Genomic DNA, 19,849 nt, shown 5'->3' with positions numbered 1-19,849 from the left:
TGTTTATCTTCTCCTCCACTGCCTGCTCCAGCCGGTGCAAAGGTCAACTGGCAGTCTAGAACTCAAGGCCAGATCGGGACCCCCTTGACTCAACATCCAGTCCGGGTCAGCTTCTGGCAGTTTTGGGGGCTGGGGCCTGGGGTGTGGACCTCACTCTCCCTGTTCCAGCACCTCCTTAGCATGGCTGCTTGTCCCCACCACTCTGGCTGGCGCCCTGCTCGAGGTGCGCACACAGGGGGCTTTCTGGGAGGAGCTTTTAGCACGTGGTTCAACCTGGGTCCTGCCAAGGCTTCTGGGATGGGCCCTTCGGAGATAGTCAGGATCTGCCTGGGGTGGTGGCTTCACTGTGGTCTTAGCAGCTTGTCATCACTCACATGCCCAGCCTCGCGTTGAGCTGGCCTCCTGCCGGGTGACAGAAGGAAGAGCAGTTGTGCTGCTGGGGGGACACACAGGTGCGGGTGGCAGCCAAGAGGACGTCCCCAGGCGGGCAGCGCTCCACGACCTGTGAGGGAGGAGGAGGGCCCTAACCTCCGCACCTGCAGCCTGGGGGCACCAGAGAACATTCCAGAGACAGTGCAGTGTCTGGGGGAACCAGCCCTACTCAGGGAACAGGCCCGAGTAGGCATGCAAGGAGCTGGCCAGTTGGTGACATGAAGGACAGATGCCCTGATGGTTCTAGAGAGCAGCTCCTTGTCCAAGCTGAGGGCCCTCAGCTGAGCTCAGACATGGGCAGGGCCCAGGAGCTAGGCTGGTGAGTGGTTTTTAAACTTCAGTGAATATCATATCTATTTGGGGGTTGGTGGAAACCCAGTTTGCTGGGTCCCACTCCTGGAGTTTCTGAGTCAGTGGGTCTGGGGTGGGGCTTGAAGGTTTGCATTTCTAACAAATTTCCAGGTAATGCTGATGCTGTCAGAGTTAAGATCACACTTTGAGAACCACCAGCTTCCAAGGTGGCACTTGTGGTAAAGAATCCACCTGCCAATGCAGGAGACATAAGAGAACATGGGTTCAGTCCCTGAGTTGGGAAGATTCCCTGGAGAAGGGAATGGCAACCTACTCCAGTATTCTTGGCTGGAGAATCCCATGGACAAAGGAGCCTGGTGGGCTATAGTCCATGAGGTCCCAAAGAGTCAGACATGACTGAAGCAACTTATCATGCACGCAGTTTACAAGAAGGCAGGGGAAAGGAGCTCAGACAGGGATGGACCTCTGGAAAGTGAGAACAACATGACTTTGGGCTCCTGGGCACGCTGGAAGCCAGGCAGGCTGGAGCCATGGCCGGGGTTGGTGCCTTTTCCCATCTGGTAGGGATAAAGCAGCCTCAACCTATTATCCTATCAAGGAGCAGGGTCTTCCATGGGGAAGGGAGAATTGCCTGAGGAAAGGTATGGGTGGGAGGAGGTGGTAAGAGAGCAGCGTTTGAGTTGGAGCTGCCTGCCATTAGACCCGGGTGGGCAGGCAGCCCTGGGGTCCTGGCAGTCGTCTCTGAGCTGTAGTCAGCACAGAGGGGTCAGCCAGGGTCGGCACAGAGGCTTCTGTACCACTAGCTGGTTGAGTGAAGTGTCGCCATGAAGAGGTTGGTGTCTTTTAAGAATAACTGACTCAGTGGACACAAGTTTGAGCAAACTCCAGGAGATGGTGAAGAACAGAAAAGCCTGGTGTGCTGCAATCCATGGGGTTGCAAAGAATCGGACATGACTTAGCGGCTGAACAACAACAGGTCAGATCCAGGGCCTCCAGAGATGGCTGTGAGGGGAGGGTGCCCACATCTCGCTGCCAGCAGGGCCGTGTGCCTGGTGAGGGACGCTGTTCCTCCTCCAGCCTCCTGGACCACACAGGATGGTCACCCACTGCAGGGGTGACTCCCAAGACCCTTTGCAAAACTGAGGCTCTGTGGTTGGATGACAGGGAGAGAGCCCAAGGTCTTCCCACTTACACAGGAGGTCATCCCCACCCTGGCAGGCAGAGAGACTGTGTGGATGGCGCTCCCCTCCCTCCGCCTGCCCCACCGAGGCCCCAGGGCTACCTGGGGCTGACAGTCCTCTTCACTGTTGCTCTCGTCATCGTCATAGGACTTGTGTCCTGCCTGGCAGATGCAGGAACCGTCCGACTTCTGAAAGACCCTGTTCAGGCCCCGACATGTGCAGTGGGAGGCACCTGGGGAGAGAGGAGTCCCTGGCACCAGGCAGGGAGCCAGACACAGCCAGGTGGGGGATAGACACCTGCCTTTGCAAAGTACTGACCTTGAGGGTCTTCGAGGGGTTGAATGAGATCTTCCAAATCTTAACCCTGACTTCACAATAGAATAATCTTTTAGAAGTGTTTAAAAGCTACCAATGTCTGGGTCCCCTTTAGATCAACTAAATAAAAATCTCTGAGGTGAGGGCAGGACAGCTACCTTTTAAAAAGGGCCCAGAGAGCTTTATTGTACAGCCAGGGCTGAGAACTAGTGGCATGTGGGATGTTAGCTCCTGGACCAGGGGTCAAACCCACATCCCCTGCTTTGGAAGCATGGAGTTTTAACCACTGGACTGCCAGGGAAGTCCCTGATTAGCATATTTGATAAATTAAATGATGAGATGGAGAATTTCACGGGGGAGCAGGAAACTATAAAAGACTAACAGAAATTCTAGAACTGAAAGATTCAATAGCAAAAAGTAAAATATCTTTAGAAATACTTAATAGCATATTATATGGAGCTGAATAGTCCATGGGGCTGCAAAGAGTTGGACACATCTATATGGAGCTGAAGAGAATATAAAGTAGAATATAGGTCTGAAAAAACCATCCAAATTGAAGGTCAGAAAGAGAAAATAAAAAATGAAAAATGCAGAAAACAGTGTAAGACACATGTGCATGGTGAAAAGAGATAACCTATAATTTGAGAGTCAAAGGAAAGGAGAAAGGACAAAACAGAGTAAATACTTAAAAATATTAAAAAACATAATGGCTGAGAATGTCACAAAATTAAAAGACATCCAACTTGAGAAGTACTAAAGAGACTCAAAGAGGATAAATACAAAGAAAAACTGCAGGAAAAAACTTCAGGTACATTCCTAGAAACCAAAGATAATGAAAAAATCTTAAACCACCCAAGAAAAAGGAAAATTACCTGCAGAGAGTAAATAAGGCATATATATAAGACTTCTCAACAGAAATAGAAAGCCAGAAGCAACGGAACTGTATTTTTAAAATGCTGAAAGAAAATAACTGTCAAGCTATAATTTTCCACTTAGCTAAAATATGCTTTAGGCTAAAGCTGAAAAGAGACATCTTTAGACAAATAAAACATTAGAAGATGAAAATTTAAAACCTAGTAGTGTTTACAATAACAGCTGCTGCTGCTGCTGCTAAGTCGCTTCAGTCGTGTCCGACTCTGTGCGACCCCATAGACGGCAGCCGACCAGGCTCCGCCGTCCCTGGGATTCTCCAGGCAAGAACACTGGAGTGGGTTACCATTTCCTTCTCCAACAATAACAGCAAGAGGTATCAAATACCTAGGAATAAAGTTAATTCTCTGATGGCTCAGCAGGTAAAGAATCTGCCTGCAGTGCAGGAGACAGGAGATACAGGTCTGATCCCTGGGATGGAAAGATCCCCTGGAGGAGGAAATGGTGACCCACTCCAGTATTCTTGCCTGGAGAATCCCACGTACAGAGGAGCCTGTGGGCAACAGTCCAAAGTGTTGCAAAGAGTAGGACATGACTGACGACTAAGCACAATGTTAATTAATTATATGTGTGTGTGCTAAGTTGCTTCAGTCATATCTGACTCTTTGGGACCCCACGGACTGAATGGGTTACCATGCCCTCCTCCAGGGGATCTTCCTGATCCAGGGATCGAACCCATGTTCTCTTATGTCTTCCTCATCAGCAGGTGGGTTCTTAACCGCTACCACCACCTGGGAAGTCCTTAAAATAAATCTTAATATAGAACCTCTATGTTTCCTATTTTGTTCTTCTTCTTAAGTTTATCTTAGCTACTTGTGGCCCTTGAATTTGCATATAATCAGATCACACCCATGAAGATCTTGCTTGAATTTCTCTTAGATTGCAGATAAACAACAGATCCTTTGAGAGAGAGCTGACATCTTTATTTTATTGAGGCTTCTAATCCTTGAACATGTCTTAACTTTCCTTATTCATGCTCTTATTACTATCCTAGGTAAAGTCTTCTGGCTTTGTCTGTGGACATCAGCCCTCATCGGGGCAGGGCTGGAATGAGCCCCCATTGAGGCTAGCTGTGTGTGACCCGTGGGACCTAAATTTCCCTCTGTGGGACTATCTGATTAAGTCTTCTCCTGGCACAATGGACCAGCAAAAGCCATGTGAAGGCTACGTCTTTGAAATGAAGGCAGGTGAAGAGGTCAGCAAGGGGTCCCTGGCTCACACCTCTGCCCCTGATGCCCAGCAGGACTTCAGAGCTGCAGCACCGGATCGGGATCTGGCCGGGCGATCTCAGGGTCCCAGCCAACACTCCATCCTGGCCTTTGGAGCAGGCCTGGCCCTCAGCCTCTCTGAGGGTGTTCCTCCTACTCCCTGTCTGCGTGTTGAAGTCATCACCCAGAATTATCTCATCCACGCATACAATTCCACTCAGGGCTAAGGTGGCTTCCTGCAACCTTACACCACTGATGCTCAAAGCTGCGGGGACAGGAGACCTGGTGTGTTTGGAATCCCTGTCTACAGACAAAGGCAGCTAGCCAGCTGGCTGCCCATGAGACTCACCTGGTGGAGAGAAGGCAGAACTTCCGCAGGGCAGGCAGCCTGCCTGGCCTGGCTGGGCGCTGAAGGTGCCTGCAGGGCAGGGCAGGCACTCTCCCACTGTGCCTGCCTGGCTGCTGTTCCGGAAGGTTCCAGGTGGGCAGGGCCTGGGGCTGGGGGTCCCGGCAGGACAGTAGTACCCCACCGGGCAGGGCTGGCTGTAGTAACTCTCTGTTCCTGTGGGGAGTGGAGGGGTTTCTGAGTCGTAGGCTACAGTGAAGGCGGGGACAGATGCCAGGCAGCCCATGTCCTATTCCTGGGCCCCAGCTTCACCGTGTGCGCTGTACAAGGCTGCGCATGGTCTGATTCATAGATCTGATTCCAGCATCAGCACAGATGTGATGCCTCCCTGCTCCCAGTCCTCCTTCACCTGTGTCCTCTGAGGGTCTGAGCTACAGGTCTGTCCCACACACACTCCTAGGGTTCTGCCAGCCTCTCCGCCTGCCACCTCTGTCCGCCCCACCAGGCTCAGCCCAGTTCTGACCCGAGGCCCAAGTCCTGCCCTCTGCTTCCCACTCTCACCCTGGAGGCAACTGAATCCGGCGGGACAGGGCTGGCAGGGCAGGGTGTCCAGGGCCCAGCTGTGGTAGGTGCCCGCTTCACAGAGCCGGCAGCAAGTCTCCTGGGAGACCCTGAGGCCACTTCCATTCAGGGCTTCAGAGCCCCCGGGGCACGCACGTGGGTGGACACTGCCGGGGGGGCAGTAGTGGGGAAACACGCAGCTGCACAAAGAGTCCAAGCCCCAGTTTCACGATGATGGGTCTGTGTGGTGGCTTCTCGTCTCACCAGTAGAGCCCGACCTCCCCCAGGCATGGGCCTTACGCTGGTAAGCTGGCAAGGAGAGGGGGCTCCACTATCACCCCAGATGGGGGTCTCCGGTTGTTTTGCGTCTGATGGGCCTAAGCACGTCGTGGTGCCTTTCTGGAGGGGCTGAGCTGTGCCCAGGTGGCCAGGCTGTTGGGCAGCATCCATGTCCATGCTCCCTGCCCACCTCACCTTGGACACGAGGATGTGTGGACTAGATAAGACTGGTGGGGCAGCTGGGGGAGTCAGTCTGGGACATAGGAATGGGGCTGCCAGGTGAAACACAAAGTGTGCAGTCACACTTGAATTTCAGATAAACAGTATAAATGCTCCCAAGCATTGCATGGGCCATAGTTACATGAGCACTTTACTCGGTTTACCTGAAATTCAAATGTAACTGGGTTTCCTACATTTTAATTTACTTACTTAAAACTGGCCGCCCTACAGGATGACCCTAGACCCTGATGAAGGGCATCTCAGTGCAGTTTGCTTCCTTGCCCTCTTTCCCTGGGACAGAGGCGGAGAAGACAAGCAGAGGGCCCCTGGTGCTTGTCACTGAGCCCCGCTGTTTGGTATGAATGCTTTGGGAACCGGAGGGCGTTGACCCCTGTCGGAGAGCCCGGAGGCTGAGACATGTTGGGGAGCCTCAGACTCACACGGCGGGGTTGGGGTACTCACAGCTGACCTGGGCCAGTGTAGGTTGAGGAGCCGGCAGGGCAGGCATAGCCCCCAGGGCAGAGCGGGGGGACCCCTGTCTGGGGCCCGCAGTAGGAGCCAGCCCTGCAGGTGACCTCGGCCACAGCTCCTGAGGGAGACAGAAACAGGCTGAGTGCGCTTGGCCTTGGGGGGATCCAAATGCACGGAACCAACCAAAGACTGGGTGGACACTGGGGGACCAGGCCGACGGTTTGCTAGGGCCAGCAGGTGGCCACGCAGTGCCTGTGTGATGTTCCCTGGGCCTCTTGTGTGGACTCCTGGGGTGCAGGGCTGGGGGCAGGGGCCGGGAGGGATGAAGCGCTGCAGTCTCACCTGCAGGGCACTCCGTTCCAGCTCTGCAGGGGGTTGCAAACACATTTGCGCGGCCGCTCAGCTCAGCCTCTGAGCAGTAGTGGCCAGGGGGGCAGAGTTCACAGTCTCCCCGGGATGATGCCCCTGGCTCTGTCCGAAACGTTCCAGGTGGGCAGAGAAGGGCACCCTGACCGCCTGGACACCAGTGGCCTGGAGGACATGGGTGGTCTTCGACGGAAGAGAGACCTGGAGCAGAGGCAGAAGGCAAGGGCGGTGCCCCCCAGTGCCTCTTGACTCTCCTCCCCAGAGGCCTCAGCATCTGGCCTGGGGGCGGCCTCTCACCTGGGGACGGGCAGAGGTAGCCGGCTGGGCAGGGGAGGCACTCTGCCAGACTCTGGGCCCCTTCTGCTGGCAGATAGGTGTGCTCCGGGCAGGCCTGAGGGGCCCCTGGGTGGGTGTTACTGCCTCCGGGGCAGTAGTGGCCAGCTGGGCAGGGCTGGATGGCCGAGGCCCCTGGAAGCAAGGGCAGGGCTCATACCCCCTGCTCCCCAGCCCTTCTCAGGAGCCGCGCACTCCAGGCTCCCAGGTGCCTCACCTGCTTTGCACCAATGCCCAGCAGGGCAAGGCCCACAGTCTTCTTGCTGCTTGGCTCCAGGGGCGGCTGTCACAGTGTGAGGTGGGCACGGGGCAGGTTCTCCACTGCCCTCTGGGCAGTAAAAGCCTGAAGCACATGGATGGTGCTGGGTCCCACAAGGCAGGGAGACTCTGCCCTGCAGCAGGTGGGGCACAGCACTGGGATGGTGGGAGCCTGTGTTTGGAGCAGGGGCTGGGGGACTCTGTTGCCCAGGAGTTGCGAGGTCCGGAAGCCAATCCTGGTTCCCCTGGCTTCTGCATTTGTCAAATCAGTGACCATCTGGATTGCACTGGGTGTGTACGGTATAGGATATTACGTACATGGGTTATATGCAATTACACACACGTGTATCATGTGCACGTTAGATGTACAAAAACCAGGATTGGCTATTTTTAGAGTCTATTTGTGACACATGGAAAAGCTTCTCTGCTAGGGTGGGCCATGTGGTGAGGGCTGGACGGTCTTCCCTCTGCCTCTTTCACACCCCTGAGGGGCAGGAAAAGGGGGCTCTTACCTTGTGGGCACTGCTTGGCACACAGCTGTCCCTGGGAACATGGGTGCTGGGGCTCCTTGGGGCCTGGTGTTGTCACTGCAGAGGTCCCAGGTGGGCAGAAATAACCGGCAGGACACTTCCCCCTCACCTGTCCGTTTCTACCAGCCAGAGAGAGGGGAGGGTGTGAGACCAGGATGGAGCGGCCCTCTTGAGCCCAGTGCCCCAGCGCTGGGGGAAGCCCACCCTGGCTTCGGGCGCTCTCCCTGTGACCCACAGTCTGTGTGAGAGATCTTTGAACTCTGCCCCAGGAGCACATGTGACTATATCCAAGCATGTGACAGAAAAAGTGAGCCCTGGGTGTGAGCTCACACCTGGAGCCCCGCCCCGCCCCACCTTCTGGAGAAGCTGGGTGTCTGGGTATCTTCTCTCCATACGCTAGCTTGCTCGCGGGGCTTGTGAGCAAGCCCAGGGGATAAGAGCAGGGCAAGCCCTCCAGGACAAGCTGAGGGCCCTGTGGCACTTGCTGTGGTGTGAGAGGCTGGGGACAGCAGGTACCGTCCCTATGTGTGCTCAGGGTCCCCCAGGCCCAGGATTGAGCCCCAGTCTGGCCTCCAGCTCAGCAGTGGGAGAAGGCTGGCTAAACCTAAAACTGGACTTCCTTCCCAAGAAGGCAGAGGAACCCCCAGATGGAGAGGCTCAGGAGCCTTGGCTGTTGTCTCACAGGCAAAAGACACTCCACTGGGAAGCAGGTTCTGCTTCCAGCAGAACCTCTGATGACATTGTTCCCAGCCTCCAGAGCTGCCTTGAGTAAGTGTGGGGACTGTTTCTGACCAGAGACCGCCAGCGTGCTTTTGCTTTGTCTGGCTGCTCTGAGCAGCCGGGCCTGCCACTACGGTCTTGGCAGATGCTGGAAGAGAGGGAATCCCCTGTAGGTTGTGTGTCTCTGAACCCAGGGTGCAGCGTTCTTGCCCTGACTCCTGCTGCTCCATCCTGCAGACAGGTGCAACCTTGCACGTGTCTCCCACAGACGGCGGGTGTTGGGTATCAGGTGGGATTTGAGCCACCTGTTCATTTGTCATTCTGTTTAAAGAAGATGCAGATTTTCTCTCTAACCCAAGCTCCTCAAGCCACAGAAAACTCAGAAGCAAAGACACGGGAAGAACTGCAGCCTTCCCGTGAGTGTCTGCGTGTGATGCTGGGCATCTGCACGGGACGCTGGTATCGTCCAGAGGTATGAAACGTGTCACTTGTGAGGAGCTGCCCTGTTTTAGGCCGGAACTGAGCAGAGCTATTTTCATTTCATATCGCTTCTTATTCAGTTTGAATGTATACCATTTATTTTAAAATCTAGGTCTGTACTAATTGTCCTGGCTTTCTAACTGTCTCTACGCACTTGTCAGGCTTCCCCTTCCTGTTCAGGCCATGCAGCCAGTGGTCTTACTGGCTGCCGTGGCCTCCACAGTTTGGAGACACTAAGGGACCCTGGGCCTCTTCATCCCAAGGGTGCACTTTGATGGCAGTGGCAGGGGGTGAATGATTGGGCTGTTACTGACCTGCAGTAGTGACCAGAGGGACAGACAGAGCAGTCACCCTCTTCCTGGAGGCCTGGCATGTCCTTGGGAGTGAAGGTCCCTGGTGGACACGGAGGTGGGAACCATGTTCCTGGAGAGGGGGAGCAGTGGATGGCCTGGGCCACGTCTGTGCCTTGGACCTGCCCGGAAGGGTGGGCTCACAAAGGCGTCTCTGTCCCAGGCCCCCCACCCGTCAGTGCCTGCTACCCTGAGGGCACCGAGCTTCTCAGGCGGCTTCCTCAGAGCTGATGGAGTGGTGACATTGGTGCCCTCAGTCCCTCCCCCTGGGGTCACTGTCTCTTTACAAGAGGAACTCCCATGGAGGGTTTTCAAGGAGCCATGGAGAGGTTTTGCGGGGAGGGTTTGTCTGGCTGTCTGGTGGCCTCCATGCATGCATCAGAGTCCTTGGGCTCCCCCCCACATTCCCTCAACTCCCCACCCCCCCGGCCGAGTCTGAGCAGGAGCTTCCTCCCCTCCCACTTCCTTCCTCCCAGGCCCTCTGCGCCGGCTGTGGGGCAGCACTCCCGTGGCTGTTCCATCCTCCATGACGCAGCACCCCCAATCCCATCACAGCCTTGGCTTTTGTCCTGGGGGGTGCCCTCTGGCTTTGCTGGCCTCAGTGTTTCCTTGTGCATGTTAGGCTGGGCTGGTAGATACTAGTGCACAGGCCCTGAATGGAAATAAATTTGCTGACAGAGGAAAAGGTTTAGAGGGAACAATTGGAGTGGGAGTAAGAAGCTGAAAGGTGCAGGTTTAGTTTTGGGGGATATTAAGAGTAAGAGCATCAGCACCTCAGCAAGGGGGTGCTGATGGTCTGGGTGGGGGTCTGGGTGGTTCAGGAGAGCCGTCTCCCTCCAAGGTGTGTGTGTGTGTGTGTACACTATATGTGTACTGCGTGTGTGTGTACCATATGTGTGCTGTGTGTGTATACCATATGTGTGCTCTGTGTGTGTGTATTGTGTGTGTGTATGACTAGTATGACATGCAATCATGGGACAACAGGCCACGTTATTTGAATTTGGGATGTCCTAAATATTCTGGGATAGGAGGTTGGTCATTTAAAATGGGTATAACTTTCATACCACAGGCACAGGAAAGACAAATGTACACAGCACTTGTGGATCAAACACTTGTAAACATAACATGCTTACCACTCTAAAATGGGCAGGTACCTAAGACGTGACAAAGCTTATGGACTTTTGTGGACACCTGCCTGTGTGCTGGGCTGCCCATGGGCAGCATGTGTTTGTGTGTGCACATGTACTGTGTGTGCATGTTTGTGCATCTGTGGGTGTGTGCGTGTGTGCTGTGAGAGTGTGTGAGAATACATGTGTGTATGTACAGGTACTTGCGTGTGGACATGCTGGTGCAAGTGTGGGCTCCTGCTCAGTGTGTTCCGGGCAAGCAAACCTGCAGTTGCTATGGCTCTGCCGTCTCGTCCGTCATGTCCCCAGAACCCTGACGTCACCACAGGGACCCTCTCCAGGCAGAGCTCTGGAGGCCACCCCAGACTGTCGCCCCAGACTAGCACAGCTGATGACAGCAGTCCGCCACTGCCTGTGGTCCAGGTGCTTGCTGGGGCCCCCAGTGTGGGTGCAGGGAGGAGGTGGGCATGGAGCGTGGGTGAGTCAACAGAGGGAGGGAAGAGAAACAAGAGGGTAGGGGGAGAGTGAGGTGTGGGGTTGGGTGGATGGAGGACCGAGGCTGTGAGTGAGCTCTGCACACTGGCCTTCCTAGTGCGAGCTTGGTGCCTGACGCACAGTAGGCCCTCTGTGGATTGTGAACGAATGAATGAATGAAATGAAGGAAGGAAGGGGGTAAGATGGGGGGAGTTACTGGGAAAGAAGAGAGTCTGGGAGGTATGGGAACTGGGGGCTGCTGGGCATACCGGCTGGGCAGTAGGCGTGGGCTGGGCAGAGCTGCGGCGCTCTGGTTCCAGGATGCGGGCAGTAAAAGCCAGGTGGACACTGGAGGCAGGCATCTGAGCCCGGGGAGGGCTGGTACTCTCCAGGAAGGCACAGGGCAGGCTGAGCAGCCCCAGGTGGGCAGAAGTGGCCCTGGGCATTGGACAGAGAGCAGACCTCTGAGGGCCAGGCTGGGTGTGGCCAGGGGCCCTGGCTTGGGAGGGGAAGTGCCTTGTCTTTCCTTCTCGGTTTAGGCCCTGGCGCCTGGAGTGCAGGAGAACAGGAGGCTGGATGGGGTGGCTGGGGAGCAGAGTGGGGCTTGGAGACAGAGCTGCAGCCCCACCTATGAGGCCCTGAGAGCTCCTGCCTGAGACCGGGCCTTGGGGGTGCCTGGGTCCCCTCCTGCCGCTCCCAGGGAGGTACCTGCGGGCAGAGCAGAGCGGTGGGACTAGGGGCCCTGGCGTCCAAGGGGCATTCAGAGCCGGCCACACAGGAGCCAGGGGCAGAGCCAAGGCCCAGGCTCGGGCAGAAGGAGCCAGCTGGGCAGGGCCTGCAGCTCTCCTCAGAGACACCGCCTGGAGAGAGAGGTCCCCACACTGGAGAGTCGGCCCTGGACAGGCTCCCTGCCAGGCCCGCTGCCATCTGCCAAGCCAGCACCTAGCTAGCACCATGGGTGTCAGTAAAAAGGCAAGGCTAGGGCCTCCCCCAGGGCACCGCTGATATTCTACAAGCAGAGCCTTGCATTGGACAAGCCTGTCCTTGGTGTGTTGCCTGGACTCGTGTCCACCCAGGGAGCCCCAAGTAGCCAGACCAACAGATGCTCCTGCTGTACTGTGGGTGTGGCCCTGTGAGGCTGAGTGGGAGTTGAAGAAGGAGGGTCCCACGGCTGGGGGGTGGGAGGCATGGGTCAGAGGCTCACCTGGGCTGCTCCTTGTTCTCCCCACGGGGCAGGGAACAGGATGCAGGGTCCCCTGTGGGCAGTAGTGGCCTCTAGGGCAGGGCCCGTTGAGGGGGAAGGCAGAGTTTCTCCAGGGAGTGGAGCTAGAGGCGCCCCCCTCGCAGTAGTAACCGGCTGAGCAAGGTCCTTGAGCAGAGAGGAGTAGGCTTTTAGGATAGCCAACGGCACTGCAAGCCCGTGTCCCAGACCTCCCCATTCCTGCCTGCAGCCCTCAACCCTGGAGTCAGGAGGTCAGGAAACAGGAATGACTTCCACATGGAGCCTGGGGGGTGGGGCAGCAGAGTGCTAAGCTTGGGTTTGTAAGGACCCCGCTCTCCACAGCCGCCACAGGTGGTGGGATGTTCTCAACCCCATTTTACAGTGGAGGAGACAGGCCCGTGAGGTCAAGTGACTCATCCAGGTCACCCCTGCAGTGAGCACCTCACTGGGATGAGGACCCCTGCTCCCAGCCTTGAGGCCCCTCGTGGGAGTGAGGAAGCAACAGGGTTCAAGGGAGGAGGTGCGGGGGCTGCACTGAAGCCAGCCCGTGACCTCCGCCGTGGCCCTGCCAAGGCATGTCCTGAGGAGGCTGTGCAGGGCTGCTGGTACCTACCCTCAGGCTGCCCGTTGCCCTCCCCGGGGCAGTACGTCCCTGCAGGGCAGGGCTGGCAGGCCCTGGAGGAGAGAGCACCTTCCCGTGGGTTCAGGGTCCCCTCTGGGCAGGGATGAGGAGAGGGCGTCCCCGCTGGGCAGTAGTGACCTGTGGGGAGGCCAGAGCAGGAAGCTCTCAGTGTCTGGTTCAAAGACTTCCCTCACTCCAGGCAGAGCACACAGCCAGAGGGCAGGGGTGGGGGTGGGGGTGGGGGTGTGACTGGCCCAGCAGGTGGAGGAGGCTGGCAGGCTTGGAATCCAGGCAGGGAATGGGAGTGCTAGGAGTTCTGTCCGGGGTGTGCCTGTGTGTGTGTGTGCGCCTGTGTGCATGCCTGTGTGCCCTTGTGTGTGTGACTGTATGCCCCAGTGTGTGTGTGTGTGTGTGCCCTTGTGTGTGTAGGTGTGCATGTATGTGCCCTTGTGTGTGTGTGTGTATGCCGGTATGCATATGGTGTGTGTGCATGCATGTGCCCTTGTGTGTGCCTGTGTGCATGTGTGTGTGCCTGTGTGCGTGTGCCCTTGTGTGTGTGACTGTGCGTATGGTGTGTGCCTGTGTGCGCATGTATTTGTATAGGTGTGCATGTACGTGCCCTTGTGTGTGTGTGTGTGCCTGTGTGCGTATGGTGTGTGTGTGTGTAAGCATGCCCTTGTGTGTGTAGGTATGCATGTATGTGCCCTTGTGTGTACCTGTGTGCATGTGTATGTGTGCCTGTGTGCGTGTGCCCTTGTGTGTGTGACTGTGTGTGTGTGTGCGCCTGTGTGCGTGTGCCCTTACGTGTGTGACTGTGTGTGGTGTGTGTGTGTGTGCACATAGAGGCAGCAGCACTGTCTCTGGGGTTATTACTTGGTGAGATGTAGGAAACGTGTATGGTCAGCGGTGAGAGAGAAGCAGAGTGTTGTCTGGGAGAAAGTGGGTCATGTAAGCCTCCGGGTCTCTTCTGGAGCAATGGCCGCACCCAGGACAGGCAGCCTGGCCACCCGGACACACTGCAGTCTTCTCTGGGGGTGTTTGCTGAGAGTGAGTCAGCTCCCCACCCCAGGCAGAATTCTCCCGGGCCATCTGGTCTCATTTTGCAGACAGCTGGCTGCCCCAGGTCAGCAGCACTTAGGTTAGCGCAGGGACTGACCAGACATCTGCCCTCAGGTAGGCCTGGGCTCTCCCCTCTGTCACCTCTGGGGCCCCCACTGGGAACTGCCTTCTGAGTAGGAAGGCATGGCCATGGGTGGGGCGCTGGCATCCCCCGCTTGGCATGGGTAGCCCCACTTCACAGGCGGCTGCTGGCTCCTGGGAGGGACTGTGGTCTTGCTGTTGACTGGAGAGTCCCAGGATGGAGCAAAGCTGAGGGAGACGGTGGTCCTGCCTGCACTGAACCCTCAGGGGCACCATCCACTGGGGTTACGCCCAATGTTCCTCTGTCCCCAGAGGTGGGCTTGGGGGCATTTATTACCCTTGGGGCAGGTGACAGGCTCCACGGTGGCAGCCTTCTGGCAGTAGGTACCTCCTGGGCAGGGCAGGCAGGTGTCAGCACCAGGCAATGGGCTGAAGGTGCCAGGCCCACAGGGCAGCTCGCTGTGGGCCCCTGCGGGGCAGCGGAAACCAGGGGGACATCTGTATCCATGGGCTCCGTCGGAGGGTGAGGGGATGACACTGCCTCCCAGGCAGATGTACCTGAGAAAATGGGGGACCATGGTGAAATTCCTCCAGGATGAATTCCAGCCAGGCCAGAGGTGGAGCTCACTGGTGGCCGTGGCCAGTCTCCCACCCTTTGGACGACGAGGGGGATGCACCTGCCAGGAATCTCAGACACCTGTTGGCAGAGGGTGCTGGCTGACTGGATAAAAACCAAGATCTGGCCCAGGCTGCAGAGGGTGTGAGGACATCAGAGCTCCTTGGACCCTGGGAGGTCGGTGCTGGGAGGGCCCGTGGGGTGTGTGCAGTTCAGTCCCGTATCTGAGGGATGGAACACTGGGGGCATGAGTTCCTGGGGGAGGTGGTCACTTTGACCTGGGCTCTTCAGAGGGGCTGGGAGAGACCATGGGAATTTAGGGTTAGTCTGTGAACTGGGGCCCCTGAAATGCCTCACTGGGCCCCTCTTCCCCACACAGGCCGCCACTCACCCTGCATCACAGACCCCTGCCTCCAGGATGTGGGACAGCCCTGGGCGGCTGCAGTAGTGCCCTGGAGGGCATGGCTGGCACTGCTGCTCACTGGCCAGGCCTGGGGCCGAGGAATAAAACCCCGGTGAGCAGGGGACTGGGAAGCCTGTTCCACGGGGGCAGAAGAAGCCAGGGGGGCAGATGTCATTCCCAGAGAGGCCAGGGGCCTCCACCTGTGCATACAGAGAGAAGGGAGGGTGTCAGGATCGGCTGTGGTCCCAGCTGCAGACTCCTCTGCTCCTGGGGGAGAAGCTGACAAGAGGCTGTAAGAGTCTCAAATCTCCCTGGTGACAGGCGCTTTCCACTGTAATGGCTACGACCTTTGGGGAGCATGGAGGACGTCACAGCGTTGCTGCAGGGCCTCCCCTCCTCCCTTTCTGTCCCAGCCTGCTCTCCCTTCTGGCCTTCCCGTGGACTCAGTGACTTCCAGAAGGGAATGTCTCTTTTCTAAAGGGGCATGTGTGCCCAGGGTCATGGAGCCAGTCAGTAACAAGATGAGAATCAAAGCCAGTCAACCAAGCCCATCTGTCCATCTGTCTGCCCAACTGGGTCTGTGCATCCACCCATCAACAGCCTCTCCACTGCCCTGCTCTGCAGAATAATCCAACACATTGACGGTTGCTTTGTTGCCATGTGGCCTTGAGAAAGCCCACTATCCCATGTGTTCTTCAGCTTCTTCCTGCCTAAATGGGGTCACTCTGGGGCCTCCCTCAGGGCCGCTGTGAGGCCTGTTGTGTCAACATGTGTGTAACGCATGGGTGCTGCCAGCCAGCACATGTAAAGGCTCTGCACGTGTGACCTGATAATATTGCCATGTGTCCCAAACCAAAAAGATGCCATCTGCTGGAAACTGAGCGATTTGAAAGAAAAAGTTTCACTGCCATTACGACTGCCAGATGCCAAGGATTATAAATGCTGCTGGCTTAGAGATGGTGAGTGGTGAAGAAGACACACATCTTAGAATCACTCAACTAAGCCGCAGGCCCCGAGCCAGGCCCTGGGGACACTTGGTGGGGAGGGCCTGGCTCACAGGTGCTTCAGCCCTGCAGGGAGAGCCGTCAGCTCAGCAGGAACCAGCTGGCTCTGTGGATCGACATGAGCAGGTACTACAGGTGGGTAAGAGCCCGTCTAGGGGCTGTGACCCGTCAGGTACCTTGTGCTGGATGGGGGTGGGGGACACCGCGCCCCCTGAGCAGTAGTGGGTGGGGTGGCAGAGCCCTGACGGCCGAGACAGTCCTTCTGAGGAGCAGAACATCCCTAGAAGGAGCAGACCCAAGGGCAGTGTCAGTGGGCCTCCCTCCTCCTTCTGTCTGCTCCAGCAGCTGCTGTGCCCTCCTGGGCTGTGCCCCTTGACCCCCCAATGCCCCTGACCCCCACCGTCCCCCCAATCCCCTGACCCCCCGAACCCCCTGACTCTCCTTGACCCCCTGACTCCCATCTTTCCCCCAATCCCCTGACCCCCCTGACTTTCCCTGACCCTCCTGACCCCCTTGAACCTCCTGACCCCCTGACCTGCCATAGACCTTCACAGGCACTCAGGAGGGAGGGCTGTCCTCTCTCCCACAACATCAGGCCTCTGGCGGGAAGTTGGGATTCGTCTTGTCCTGAGTACTAGAGGCAGCCGTGGAGGGCCAAGGGGAGGCCCTGGGAACCCAGGGTGGGGGCTGCGGGACCCTGGGGGATGGCATGTCAAGGCCCACGGGTGGACCTGGACTTTCGAGGTGCTGCCCTGACAACGGCCGGGGGCCAGGCCCTCACTCTCAGGAACTTCCTGTTGCCTTTTCTACTCTTCCTGTTCTCTCCCAGCCTCTCAGCCAGGCTTCCTGAGGGCTCCTGTCCAGAGTTCACCAACCTGCTGGGCACAGCTCACAGTCCAGCTCTGCAGCGGCCCCTCGCCTGGGCCCGAAGGTCCCTCTAGGGCACGGGTGGGCAGTGGCTGAGTGGGAGCCGGGGGGGCAGAAGTAACCCTGGACGCATGGTCTGGGGGCGCTGGCAGTGGGACCTGGGGGCAACAGCAGGGTCACCCTAAGATTGAGGGAGACCAGCCCCCCCCGCCTCCCCCCCCAACAGCCTGGGTGGGAGACTTGGGACCTGAATCTTCAGGCAGATCCTGAATTTGCCTTGACCCAGGCACAGCATTTTATTCTTAGTCTGATTTTGGGTATGTTGGCTGGCAGGGTCCCCTCGGTGGCTGACGGGCAGCCATGGTAGCAGGTGCATCATCAGAAAACTTTAGTGGCCCCTGAGACCTCAGTCTCTGGGACCCTGGCTGTTGAGCATAAAGCTCCCTTTGTCTAGGACATGGCATTGCCCACACTGGACCCACTGGGGCCACACCCTGGGTTCCCTCAGTGGCCTACAGATCCCCTGCTCAGGCCTCCCTGTAGCTGCCTGCATTTAGAGATGGCCAAGGCCACATCATAGTAAATACCCTCTCCCAGCAATACAAGAGATAACTCTACACATGGACATCACCAGATGGTCAAGGCCAAAATCAGATTGATTATATTCTTTGCAGCCAAAGATGGAGAAGCTCTATACAGTCAACAACAACAAAAAAAAGACTGGGAGCTAACTGTGGCTCAGATCATGAACTCCTTATTGCTAAAGGAGAAAGAAGGGAGAAAGTAGGGAAAGAAGAAAGTAGGGAAAACCACTAGACCATTTAGGTATGACCTAAATCAAATCCCTTATGATTATACAGTGAAAGTGACAAATAGATTCAAGGGATTAGATCTGGTAGAGTGTCTGATGGAGGTTCATGACATTGTACAGGAGGCAGTGATCAAGACCATCCCCAAGCAAAAGAAATGCTAAAAGGCAAGACAACTGTCTGAGGAGGCCTTACAGATAGCTGAGAAAAGAAGAGAAGCTAAAGGCAAAGGAGAAAAGGATAGATGTAAGCATCTGAATGCAGAGTTCCAAAGAATAGCAAGGAGAAATAAGAACGCCTTCCTCAGTGATCAATGCAAAGAAATAGAGAAAAACAACAGAATGGGAAAAACTGAGGATCTCTCCAAGAAAGATATACCAAGGGAACATTTCATGCAAAGATGGGTACAATAAAGGACAGAAACTGTATGGACCTAACAGAAGCAGAAGATATTAAGAAGAGGTGGCAAGAATACACAGAAGAACTATACAAAAAAGATCTTCAGGACCTAGATAACCATGATGGTGTGATCACTCACCTAGAGCCAGACATCCTGGAGTGCGAAGTCAAGTGGGCCTTAGGAAGCATCACTATGAACAAAGCCAGTGGAGGTGATAGAATTCCAGTTGAGCTATTTCAAATCCTAAAAGATGATGCTATGAAAGCGCTACATTCAATATGCCAGCAAATTTGGAAAACTCAGCAGAGGCTACAGGACTGGAAAAGGTCAGTTTTCATTCTAATCCCAAAGAAAGATAATCCCAAAGAATGTTCAAACTGCCACACAATTACACTCATCTCACATGCTTGCAAAGTAATGCTCAAAATTCTCCAAGTGAGGCTCCAACAGTATGTGAACTATGAAATTCCAAATGTTCAAGTTGGATTTAGAAAAGGCAGAGGAGCCAGAGATCAAATTGCCAACCTCTGTTGGATCATAGACAAAGCAAGAGAGTTCCAGAAAAACATCTACCTCTGCTTTATTGACTGTGCCAAAACCTTTGACTGTGTGGATCACAATAAACTGTGGAAAATTCTGAAAGAGATGGGAATACCAGACCACCTTACCTGCCTCCTGAGAAATCTGTATGCAGGTCAAGAAGCACCAGTTAGAACCAGACATGGAAAAATAGAGTGGTTCCAAAGTGGGAAAGGAGTACATCAAGACTGTATATTGTCACCCTACTTATTTAACTTATTTGCAGAGTACATCATGCAAAATGCCAGGCTGTATGAAGCACAAACTAGAATCAAGATTGCCAGGAGAAATTTCAATAACCTCGGATATGCAGATGACACCACCTTTATGGCAGAAAGTGAAAAGAATCTAAAGAGTCTTTTGATGAAAGTGAAAGAGGAGAGTGAAAAAACTGGCTTAAAACTCAACATTCAAAAAACAAAGATCATGGCATCCGGTCCCATCACTTCATGGCAAATAGATGGGGAAACAATGGAAACAGTGACAGACTTTATTTTCTTAGGCTCCAAAATCACCACAGATGGTAACTGCAGTCATGAAATTAAAAGATGCTTGCTCCTTGGAAGAAAAGCTATAACCAACCTAGATAGCATATTAAAAAGCAGAGACATCACTTTGCCAACAAAGGTCCATCTAATCAAAGCTATGGTTTTTCCAGTAGTTATGTATGAATGTAAGAGTTGGACCATAAGAAAGCTGAGTGCCAAGGAATTGATGCTTTTGAACTGTGCTATTGGAGAAGACTCTTGAGAGTCCCTTAGACTGCAAGGAGATCCAACCAGTCAGTCCTAAAGAAAAACAGTCCTGAATATTCATTGAAAGGACTGATACTGAAGCTGAAGCTCCAGGACTTTGGCCACTTGATTCAAAAAACTGATTCATTGTAAAAGACCCTGATTCTGGGAAAGATTGAAGGCAGGAGGAGAAGGGGACAACAGAGGATGAGATGGTTGGATGGCATCACTGACTCAATGGACATGAGTTTGAGCAAACTCTGGGAGTTGGTGATGGACAGGGGAGCCGAGTGTGCTGCAGTCCATGGGCTTGCAAAGAGCTGGACACGACTGAGCGACTGAACTGAACTGAAGGCACATCCTGACCTCGGGTGTGTAGGTGCATCCTGGGGCCGTAGTCCATGACACCCTAGGGTCCTCGATTTCAGACTGTCCTGTCCTGAGCCTTGCTCCTGCTGTCCTGGGCTGGGCCCTGGGCATCTTGGGGGCCCCCGTGCAAACAACCTCCCCTCAAACCTGCCTGTTTCAGGGGCCCCTTCCTTCACCCTGCTTTTGGTTGTC

At 55.4% G+C, this 19,849-nt stretch overlaps 1 protein-coding gene across 1 annotated transcript; it reads right to left on the bottom strand.

Moving 5' to 3' along the window:
* Positions 1 to 150: 150 nt before the first annotated feature.
* On the bottom strand, positions 151 to 19,691 carry LOC148775830 (uncharacterized). The gene is made up of 22 exons (XM_088842821.1): positions 19,655 to 19,691; positions 16,775 to 16,924; positions 16,076 to 16,179; positions 14,884 to 15,095; positions 14,554 to 14,625; positions 14,214 to 14,434; positions 12,728 to 12,925; positions 12,097 to 12,261; positions 11,601 to 11,752; positions 11,162 to 11,330; positions 9,256 to 9,364; positions 7,724 to 7,860; positions 7,171 to 7,296; positions 6,918 to 7,088; positions 6,597 to 6,821; positions 6,246 to 6,372; positions 5,286 to 5,485; positions 4,728 to 4,940; positions 4,392 to 4,643; positions 2,027 to 2,157; positions 375 to 502; positions 151 to 214 (listed from the first exon to the last, which is right to left on the bottom strand). Exons 1-22 carry the CDS (start codon positions 19,689 to 19,691, stop codon positions 151 to 153), a joined length of 3,363 nt encoding a protein of 1,120 aa, XP_088698947.1.
* Positions 19,692 to 19,849: the final 158 nt, after the last annotated feature.

This window comes from Moschus berezovskii, chromosome 13 (assembly GCF_049115385.1).
Source record: "Moschus berezovskii isolate FMDL1 chromosome 13, NW_MosBer_1.0, whole genome shotgun sequence".
Taxonomy (NCBI): domain Eukaryota; kingdom Metazoa; phylum Chordata; class Mammalia; order Artiodactyla; family Moschidae; genus Moschus; species Moschus berezovskii.
Note: the sequence above shows the minus strand (reverse complement) of the source record. Positions and strands in the feature narration are given on the sequence as shown.

Coding starts and splice junctions, on each gene's coding strand:
- LOC148775830 (XM_088842821.1), bottom strand. CDS start 19,691: ATGGACTACGGCCCCAGGATGCACCTACACACCCGAG. Junction 12,926..14,213: donor GCCTGTCACCTGCCCCAAGG/GTAATAAATGCC, acceptor GCCTGGAGTGAG/GGAAGTCTTTGAACCAGACA. Junction 6,373..6,596: donor TGGAACGGAGTGCCCTGCAG/GTGAGACTGCAG, acceptor TGTCTCCCTCAG/GAGCTGTGGCCGAGGTCACC.